The sequence below is a fragment of the Chlamydotis macqueenii genome, chromosome 2 (genome assembly GCF_036417535.1).
Source record: "Chlamydotis macqueenii isolate bChlMac1 chromosome 2, bChlMac1.mat, whole genome shotgun sequence".
NCBI classification, from domain to species: Eukaryota; Metazoa; Chordata; class Aves; order Otidiformes; family Otididae; genus Chlamydotis; species Chlamydotis macqueenii.
In genome coordinates, this window is record NC_141557.1 from 55,005,744 (window position 1) to 55,016,538 (window position 10,795).

Below are 10,795 nucleotides of genomic sequence, written 5' to 3' on the forward strand. Positions count from 1 at the left end.
GGAAATTCCTTCAAATATCTGTTTTCTTTTCTTTGCGGCTGTCATGTCTCATGTTTTTTTGAATGGTGTTGACTCACTGTGGCTTCCTTTTTCAATTATTGCTTAGTAAACTAACAAGATTTCTTGATGAATACTGTGTCTCTAAAAGAAAACCCTACATACCAAAATGTAAATATTTTCCCTTAATTGTTCTTGGATGCTGTGAACTCACTTGTGCCCTTTCCAAATGGTGAAGGCTTTCATTGCTCATGCTACAAAAAAGAAGATGAGCTTGGTATGCTTTCTGGAATGACGTCCAGTGAAAAAGCAGATAGCTTTCACTGGAGATAGCAGAACTGAAATTAAGTCCTTAGATATGTAGGGCTTTAAAACAAATTCACTTTAAACAGTGCCTGTGGAAGAAGGAAAACTAATGAAGCAATATTTTTCTTCTAGATTTTTTTCACTTTGTACCTGTGAATTTTCTGCAATCCAAAGATGGCTGCAAATAAGCCTAAAGGACAGAATTCACTGGCTTTACACAAAGTCATCATGGTGGGAAGCGGTGGTGTAGGAAAATCTGCTTTAACACTACAGTTTATGTATGATGAGGTAAGGATCTGCGCTAGAAATTATCTCAGATGTCTGCTACATAGTGTTATTTAAGCATTCATTAGTACAGTTATTTTCTGGGAGAGTCTAAATGTGGTATGAAAGTCAGTATTTAAACTGAAAAAAATATTTTTTGAGATTAGTGATTTGTCATCTAGTGATACTTGTGAAGGTATCATTTGGCGTTTTTTGGACTTCCAATGAGTTAGATGTTCTGTCATATTATCAGTACTTTTTGTCATTGTTCACTAGACCTATTAGAACCTATTTAGGTGTTATAGCTCAAAGCTTCTTCACTTAGATAAGTTGCATGATGCCTGAAATTATGACCAATTTTTTTCCATGTTTTTTATGCTGTTGTTGAAGACAGGAAAGAAAATCTAGTTCTTGTTTCCTTCTTTTTGATTAAAAGGCAAAACTTAGGGCTTCAGTGTTTTTTGAATATATTTAGTATAATTTTTTTAGGTCAGGACTGCCTGATAGCCTGATGGAACATAGCCAGATGTGCTTGACCAGAAGCACTTGGGTAGTGCACAGACATTGATGTCTTGCAGTTACCTCTAAAATTACCTTGTATTGGCTGAGGAAAGCAAAAACTTATGAACTGTTTGGGCTGATGGAGAAGCATGCTTTAACTATGAATCATTTGAGTATTTCACATAGCCTGGACACATGTATTACTAGTTACTGTAACCATATAAGATATTTGTTATATCCTTATATGCAAGTAGAATTGTTTGCCTTGTACAGGCATGATTGTATACCATGAAGCTTTTTTTTTCTAGTTTGTTGAAGATTATGAGCCCACCAAAGCAGACAGCTACAGGAAAAAGGTGGTTCTCGATGGTGAAGAAGTCCAAATTGATATATTGGACACAGCAGGGCAGGAGGACTATGCTGCGATTAGAGACAACTACTTCCGGAGTGGAGAAGGCTTTCTTTGTGTCTTCTCTATTACAGAACTGGAATCCTTTGCAGCGACTGCAGACTTCAGGTAAGTTACAAGGACGGATAATTGTTCTAATGACAGTGAGATAATTACAGGTGATTTTTTTTTTGTTTTGTAGTATCCTTATGATAGTCCAGATTGGATGACACCTCTTACTATAGTTACATAATGTTTTGAAAAAATGGCTAGCCATGCCTTTGCTATCTGTACCTCTTCAGATATCTTTGCTGCTGTGTTTCTGAATGCCAAAAAGGCTGTTGCTACAAAGCAGGTACATAGCAACGTTCAGAAGGCTTCTGCCCTTTGTAAATCAGTGTTGCTTGGCACTTGTGCTAAGAAGCAGTATTTGTGAGTAGGCGTGCTGCTATCCAAAGTAGTGAATCTGAGAAAAACTGCTTATAGATGGTATGGTTGCAAGTAGTGTGTACAATACCACGTACACCTCAGAGTTGTCTTTTTTAGTTCTTGCTTCATGTAGGGGATTATGTTGTGTTTCTCTTAACTTGTCAAGCACCATCTGGACCAAAAGGGCAGCTTGTAGCATGTCTAGCTGTTTTATGCTAGAATACTTGATAGTTATAAAGATGATGTGACCATATTCCAGGCAAAAACTACACAGAACCACCATGTATGATGATGTCTGTCTGCAAAGTCTTAGGTGATGTGAAGTATTCTGGGAGAGTGAAATGCGTAGTATCAACAACACAAATCTTTCTACCTCTTGAAGATGATTTTATGATCAACAGTGATAAGAAATATCTGAATATTCTGTAGTAGCCATGCATTTTCTATAAAGGCTGTTATAGTTTGCCTGCTGTAAATCTGTCCATTCAGTCTTGCTTGGGTGGGATTTTTCTCTGTAAAAGATACAAATATAAATTTTTGAATTTACAAGACAAAAGTTCTGCATAGAGTTCTGTGTAGCATTCACCCTTGCCATCAAAGTTAGTATTTTACTTAATAGGGAGCAACGTGGTAAAACCAAAATTTGGAGCCACATTTTTCTAGCTTAATAAAGATTTAACAGGATAAGGTTTTTTAAGATACTTTTCAGGCATGCAGCATATTAAAACCCTTATAAGGGTAAGAGATTGTTAAATAGGCAGCATTATATTACAGGTGTCTAATTTTGGCTGAGAGAGAAAGCTTATTTAAATCACTCATTACTATATTAAAGAAAGGACAAAAGAGACCAGAATTTTTTTTTAACCAGTTTAAATTATATTGAAATAGGAGAGGAGATAACCTTTGATATAAAAGTAAGGAAACAAATATAAAAATAAATTATCTGCATCCCACTGAATTAAGGCTTCTCAGAGATGCTGTCACAGTTCAACTTAATTAGCACTAAGTATCACAATACCTTTAATATCTCTAAGGGAGGAGGAAGAGGTATGGAGAGGGTAGAAAGTGAGGTTTTTCCTCTTCTGGTGGTTTTGTATTTGTGTCTCTGTATATGTATGTGCTCATATATTTTTGAGAGAGAGGGAGGGGCAGGCATTGAGGGGGGCTGGAGCACCTCTCCTATGAGGACAGGCTGAGAGAGTTGTGGCTGTTCAGCCTGGAGAAGAGGAGGCTCTGGGGAGACCTGATAGCGGTCTTCCAATACCTCAAGGGGGCCTACAGGAAAGATGGGGAGAAGCTGTTCAGTAGGGCCTGTTGTGATAGAACAAGGGGTAATGGGTTTAAATTAGAAGGAGGTAGGTTTAGATTAGATATGAGAAAAAAATTTTTTACAATGAGAGTTGTAGAGCACTGGAACAGGTTGCCCAGAGAGGTGGTGGATGCCCCATCCCTGGAATCGTTCAAGGCCAGGCTGGATGAGGCTCTGAGCAACCTGATCTAGTCAGGGATGTCCCTGCTTCTTGCAGGGGGGTTGGACTAGATGACCGTTGAAGGTCCCTTCCAACTCTAACTATTCTATGATTCTATGATTTGCGGTCTTATGCTAGGTATTTTGAGTCCTGGAGAACTGTTTAGTATGGTTGAGCTCCTCTAGGGTGTAAAATGACCTAGTCAAATCCGTTTAAAATCCTGTTAATGCTTCAAAGTACATGATCTAATGGCTCTAGAAAAAGTTGTACATTTCCAGCAAAGGTGAGTGTTGATGACATAGATGCTGAAACAGCAGAAATGGAAGAAAAATTCCCTTCAGTGAAGAGGATAAAACTTTCGCCAGTCCGAATCTGAAAGTGCCTTGCAGGGCGCTCTTGAAACTGCGGAAGCCTAAAAGCTACCATGTAACTCGGAAAAATTTAATTCTTTCTGCTCTGTGTAAAAGTAACCTCTATCTCTTGAAGGTACAGTTAAAATACCTTTGGCATTGTTGCAAACCTGAAGGAATACTACTTAAGAGACAGATATGAAAAAAAGTGACAAGAAGGATTTGGATGTTTGATTATTTCCATGGAAGTTTACTCTGCTGGAATGGCAGAACTCCAACATGAGAGCTGCTTACCGCTGCTCAATATCTTCACTGAGGCTTCTGGTGTGCTCTGAAATACCATTGCTCCAAGTAATCTTTTCCAATAGAAAGCAGACCTGCAATGACTAAACTTTTACATATTTGAAAAGCAGTTTGATGAAATGTTGTCTTGCTTTGAGCAGAATCAGTCTGACTGTAATGATTTTTTTTTAATTCTAGATTTCAAGCTGGCATCTCATTAATTAGATAATTCTTGTTTAGGAGATGTCAGTCTTCAGAGAGGGCTCAAAGGAAAATATTGTCATCTGGATTGCTGTTAGATTAACTCTTTACATGGTGAAATTGTTTGACATCACCTGAACACTGCAAGCTACTAGTTTTTAACAGAAGTCTTACTTCTGTAGATAACTGCAGTGACATACTAAGTTTTCTTCTGGCCGACATTCCTAATCCACTGACTATTCAAACTACTTTTAGATAGCTGCAGACCTGTTAAAACATTTGCACTGTTATTTGTGGGGAAGAGGAGGAATGTTGCTTTAATTACCTCAGAGATGAATGTGGTGTTACAAACTGCCTCAAAAACATATTTATTGGTTTAAAAAAAAAAAAAATTACAGGCTAACTGCAGTTTGAGCCCTGTGAGTAACTTCCTCAACAAGACTGAATGCTATCCAGAGCTTTTCATAACAGCAGGAGAATCCTGCCATACATCAAATAAGGGCTCCTTAAACTGTCAATTAATTAATTCTTTTCAGCTTCTCTCCATTCAGCTGTAAATCTGGCAACAGGTTTCACCTCAGCCAGCAAAAGGAATTTGTTTGTCTGTGCTTTTTGTTGATCTTTTCGGGAATTACTCCACAATAAAGGGCTACACTTCACTATCTTCATACTCCTTTCTGAGACAAAATAGAGAATATCTCTCTTCTGGGAAAACTTCTTCCTAGTACTTTTAATGCATTTCTAATTAGAAGGAAATTTTAATTGTGTTTTTAGTGTTGAAGACTTAGGTACCAAAACACTTGTAGTACTGAATTTTTAATTTTAGTTTAGTTTTAAACCCTTCATCATAGCAGTTCAAACAGTAAGAAGGGTCTGTCTTTACAAATCTGATGCATGTGCAACTTGTATCTGTACACTGACTTATAACTGAATGAAGATCTCTGCAGAGACTGAACATAATTGACTTCAGAAAGATTCCTGAAAGGAAGAGATTTTTCTCTTGGCATGCTGTAGACCATTTTTCAGGTTTAAAAATGGCATATACATTTTATTAGGGAAAAAAATTGAGTGTCAAACTGAAGTTTGGGTAGCTTAAAAATGACAATCAGAAATAGTAATATAAAGACAATAGTAAATGCTCTCAAGTACCACCTTTAGTAAAAGGAATGAATTATGAATATAAAATCTCACCTAAAGGAATCCTGTTCTACTCTTTTAGTTTCTGACTAACTTCCTTCCTGGAAGTTATCTTTATCTTCATTCTGTATAATATCATCATGAGGTTTAAGATTTTACTGTTACGTAAGCTTCATAAAAGGAGTGAGTGGGTTTTCACTGTAAGATGGTAGAGTATTTAGTCTCTAAAATTGTTCTTTCTCTATTCTAAGAATAGTACTCCATGCAAGGCTTAATTTTCTTCTCCTTCCTTTTTTTTTTTTCTTTCTCCTTCAGGGAACAGATCTTAAGAGTAAAAGAAGATGAGAATGTTCCTTTTTTGCTAGTTGGTAACAAATCAGATTTGGAAGATAAAAGGCAAGTTTCTGTGGAGGAAGCAAAAAACAGAGCTGATCAGTGGAATGTTAACTATGTGGAAACTTCCGCAAAGACACGAGCTAATGTTGACAAGGTAATAATTGACCTCTTTGGTGGAGAGATTCTTTGTACAGTTTTTATTTTATGCCTCTTTTCTGTGGGTCATACTCTACAAGTTCATTATTTTAGCAATATTTTTGTGAAATTTGAATCAAATACTTTTCTCCCTTAGCTTATGAGAGTGCATGGTTAGGTGACTTCAGATAGAACAGTGAAAATGTTAGGCTTAACAAGTTTATCCCATGCCAAACCGCAAGGAGTCATTATACAAGACAATATACAAGACCTTATTTCATTAAAAATTTATTGAGGCAGCTATTTTGGCCTAGACTTCTTACTGCATTTTTCTATAACTAGAAGACAATCTGCTTCTGAATAGCGAGGAATGCTGTCTGATCCTCAGCCAGAATAAAACAGTTTACAAAAGTAGGTAAGGCAGGAATTGGAGCTCTCTCTACCCTCATCTAACCAATTGCCTGGTTATATGTTGCTTCAGTGAAGAATGAATGAACCCTTTTAAGCTTTGAACAGAAGTGCCTCATGAGTTTGCAGGGATAAAACCTGGTTCAGAAGGTCATGAGATAAGAGATGGAGAATCTTTGTCTCCAGGAAGATAAATTATTGATTAGTTGTGAGTATTTCAGCTGTAACTCTAACAAGACAGGACTTCTTGGAATACAGAATTCAGAATAACTCTCAGCCTTGTAGACTGCGAGAGTAACAGATATGTAGCAAAATAAGTAGTTTACTTCAGCGTGCCAACCTTTCCTTTCAGAGCTATTGACAGACTTGATCACACATTGAAAAATTCTCTGATGTAAATCCTTAATGTGAGCTGTCAATTGCAGCATGACAGCTGTGATGTGAGTTCTTATTTGCCTTCCTGAAGAAATTGATTGTTCACTACTACAGGAAGAACTTAATGCTGTTCTGTAGAGAAAACTAAGTCGATTAAATGCGGCAGAACTGAGTCTCATTGATACATTGATAACATTTTGTTGTTATAAAAACTAGTACATCTTTTAGGTGCATCATTGCAGTTAACATCCATCAATTAACTGTCATGTAGAAATTCACAGCTCTTCAAAATCCGCTTCACTATCATTTTGCAGCTGGGAAAAATGTGTATTGTTGGTTTTGGATTTTTTGTGTTTTTTTTTTTTTTTTTTTTGTAATAGCTGTCTAATCAATAGCTTTTGCACAGACATGGTAGGCTATTGCAGAGCTCCAAGTTTCTTTTTGGAGCCTGTGGCATTATGGATCCAGATTAGCATGTATCATATAGAATTAAGGTTTGACAGGCTATAAATGAGACTTTGGCACTATAAATACCAGGTATTCTTAATTACTTGGAGCATCTGAAGTTACAGGGTTTGTTATGCAAACTGAAGTTACTATTCTATAAGAAATCCAGCTTCTCTGAATTTCAGAATAGTGGGTTTGCTCAGTCGGGGAAAACACAGTCGCATTCCGTTCACGTCGGTAAAGGTATCTGGTAAGCATCTTCTCAGGAGGTTTTGTACTCTGGGCAGCTAAATACTGTAGTACAGTATCAGTGCTTAAGAAAGTTGACACAGATTTAAGTACAAGCAAGTAACTTAGTGCACATTTAGAAATCTAAAGGCAATCTTATTTCTTGATGGAAATGTTTAGTAACATTGTGGGGTGGTGTGGGTTTTTTTTTTTTGGATCCCATGTAATGAACGTTGATCCTGTTATTGCAGTCAATATGAGATTAGTGTCATTGCACATAAAAACCTACTGAGCTCTGTAGAGGAGCTTTTCAGCCCCTGCACTGTCCATGTTTCATGGAAATGGATCAAGTCCCCTGATCTAGAGAACATCTGAGAGAGAAAAGTCTTAGAATTGCTCAACTGATTTCCTACAATAAAATTATAATGATTGTTCACTGTAGCCTCCTGCGAGTGAAGTCAAGATCTGCTTTTCAATTGAATAAAGTAGCTTTCAGCAGTCCAATCATAAAGCCTTAACTGACAGTTGGATCTATCTTAAGTCATTGGTGTATCTCCAACTTTGTAATTTTTGTTTCCTACTGAACTACTTCATGAAAATGAAGTTCCTATATACTTTGAGATTTTCATTTTAATATGGCAGTTGAGATTACCTGATCTAAAAAATTGTTTATGTAGATGTATGATTGGTAACTTTGCTTTAAGGGAAATGCTGATTTTTTTTTTTACCTAGTCCCTTTGTGTTTAGACTTGCATTATGAGGCATACTAACAATGAAATGTTCAGTGTATGCTACTGCTCCATGAATATGTTTCTAGAATTGGATGTTGCACTTCTTCAGCCTTTACGGTTCATCACTGAAAATACACGAAATGTAAACTGATTTCCTTGAGTCTCCTCAGTAAGCGGTAGATAACGCTTAAAAAATCTTGGCTGGTGATGAAACTCTTCTTTTAGTCCTTGTGGAAAACTGACAGTATTCATAAGCAAATGTCAGAAGAGAGGGGAAGATTACGGTAGCATGAAAGAAGCAGGATTGCATCATATCAGCTTGTCCTTCAGTGAAAGATTTGGTGGATTAATATTTGTTTGCTCAAACTGGGTTGCATATAACTGACTTTATTCTAAACAACTGAAATGGTTATCATCAGTCATAGCTTAACTCATATGTTTGATTGTTTTTTAATTTATATTCTTACATCTTTTTTAGGTGTTTTTCGATTTAATGAGAGAAATTAGAGCCAGAAAAATGGAAGACAGCAAAGAAAAGAATGGGAAGAAGAAAAGAAAAAGTCTAGCTAAGAGGATCAGAGAAAGATGTTGCATTTTATAATAAAAACCCTGAATTCCTTTCCTACCCTGACCATACTAATAAAAAACATAATTTATAAGCATGCCATTGAAGGCGCAAGTGACTGAAATTACTCTAACATGTTGGAAATTGTAATGTACCACTAAAAGCATGAATTGGAGCTGCACTGAAAGTCAAATTCACTGAAAAAAAAAAGATGTGGCTTCAAGAGAAGCAAAGTTCTGTCCATTTCATAATTGCCTACCTTCTCACATTTCTTCTGAATGTAGTGTTTCATAGGCAGTCTTTTCTTTAGTAGTGAACGGAAGGGGGAAGTATTACTCTGTGGGTTCTTGTAAAGAATACTTTTTTATCACTGGTAATTGTCAGTTCATCTTGTCTTTTGTTGCCTTGAAAATTACAGTTGTGAACATGATACCTAACAAAGCGGTATGCAGTTGTTTTGCCATGGCAGTATGCAAATTAGAAAAGAATAACGTCTATGCGAACAGTTATGTTGGGGAAAATTATATGTGGCTCTGCATTACCTGATTAACCTAGAAGAGTGATGTAATCTTTTACATTGAAACATTTGAATATGCCTTAATTTTAAAACCTATACATAGCAGATTGCTTAATCAAGGGTGTATTTTCAACTTTGCATGGAGACTGTCCCTGCGTATCAGTGTGAGACTGCCCTCTCTGTGGAGTGCAGTTTCGTGAATGATTTTGCTAACTAGCTGTCTGCTAGCAGTGTCTGTTCTTCAAATGTGTGCCATACTCTGGTATTGTGAATAATACAGAGCATATTCTGTCATCTGTAAAATGGTAAACAATATGGTATGTTAAAACTAAAAGGTCAGAATACATATAAGACTGAAGTCATAAGCCTATGGCACATCTAAGCCTAGAATGGTTGTTTAAAACTTAATGTGCTGATACCTTGAAACTTCCCTTTCGCAAGTAGAATTTTTTTGGTCTAGATATTCCTTGGGTTTTAACTCCCGGGAGTTGGGTGGGCTGGAGCTGATTTGGTAGTGCTAATGTGCTTTGAGTTAAGATGTTGTTTGGGAAATTCTGGTGTCATCAGTTAATTTCTTTTATGTTCCTGATACTCAGCTATGGGAACATGGTGTGTTATGCTGAAGCTTTTTACAGGTTTTGTACTGTTTAGTCTAGTTCATGTTGATTTTCAAACAGGGAACATTGTAGCTACTTTTTCTAGTTAATGTTGATATTAAACAATCAAATGTGCTTTGCAATATGGAAACATTTACCCTGTGCATCCAAAATCCCCAAACAAAACATACTGCTCAGTTGCTTTAGAACAGCAAGAATACTAGCACATGGTTAGTATGCTGCATCTTAACTAAAATAAACCAGAATGTTTGAGGGTTTTGGACTCCTCTGGAGTAAGACAGGCTAGATAAATTCCATAAACTGTTACATTTTTTATACATAAGCCTATAACTGACAGTTTAAAATGTGCTCAAGCAGACTAGGTAACAGATATTTAACTTTCATGCTAACAGACATTTTAGGGACTCAAGTCTTAGAAGTTATATTTGTCATGTTAAATATTTATCAATAGGAATTTTGTATGTACATTTAGTAGACTGCCAAGTGCAGAATTAAAGTTACTCATGTAACTATGGCAAATAAGCCAGTGTTCATCTTACTGTGTACTCATTTGGGTCTATTTAGCGAGGGAGTCTAACCACTAACATTGTGACTTTGCTTTGGAACCTGTATACTGGGAACTAAGGTGTTATGAAGCCACTAGACATGTGAAACTTGTTTTGGCTGATGCCTTACCCTGTCCTTTTATTTGCTATTTGAGCCATTGAAAGATGAATAAACTTCCATTTTTTAAAATATTTGTGCAGTGTAATTGATAACTGTGTTGTTGATAAACTTTGCTATAGCTAATGCCAGTTGATAGTTAAACCTAAATATTCCAGTAGCCTTTTTTGTATGTGTGAACAGAACTGTAGATTAAACCTAATTAGTCTGATAAAAAGCCACTTCATAAAAGCTGAGACTATACATGTGTGCTACCTTTTCTCTAGAGCTAATTTATCCCTACCTGCTTTAACAAAGAATATCAGAAAACAGGCAAACAAACTAAGGTAAGCTTGTTCCAGAAGTATTTTTCCATAAGAATGGAAAGTGAGATTAAAAAAAAAAACACCAAACAAACCAAAACCCCAAAAACCAACGCAAAACAAACAAAAACCCAACCTATGTAAGTT

At 36.4% G+C, this 10,795-nt stretch overlaps 1 protein-coding gene across 1 annotated transcript; it reads left to right on the forward strand.

The window, feature by feature from the left end:
- The first annotated feature begins 434 nt into the window (after positions 1-434).
- Positions 435-10,420, forward strand: RALA (RAS like proto-oncogene A). The gene is made up of 4 exons (XM_010119010.2): positions 435-591; positions 1,377-1,585; positions 5,640-5,814; positions 8,463-10,420. Exons 1-4 carry the CDS (start codon positions 478-480, stop codon positions 8,583-8,585), a joined length of 621 nt encoding a protein of 206 aa, XP_010117312.1. The 5' UTR covers positions 435-477; the 3' UTR covers positions 8,586-10,420.
- The last annotated feature ends 375 nt before the right edge of the window (positions 10,421-10,795 follow it).

Excerpts from the sequence above, each read along its gene's own strand:
- RALA (XM_010119010.2), top strand. The coding sequence starts at position 478 with ATGGCTGCAAATAAGCCTAAAGGACAGAATTCACTGGCTTTACACAAA. Across the intron at positions 592-1,376 it reads TACAGTTTATGTATGATGAG|TTTGTTGAAGATTATGAGCC; the intron begins GTAAGGATCTGC and ends TTTTTTTTCTAG. Across the intron at positions 1,586-5,639 it reads GCAGCGACTGCAGACTTCAG|GGAACAGATCTTAAGAGTAA; the intron begins GTAAGTTACAAG and ends TTTCTCCTTCAG.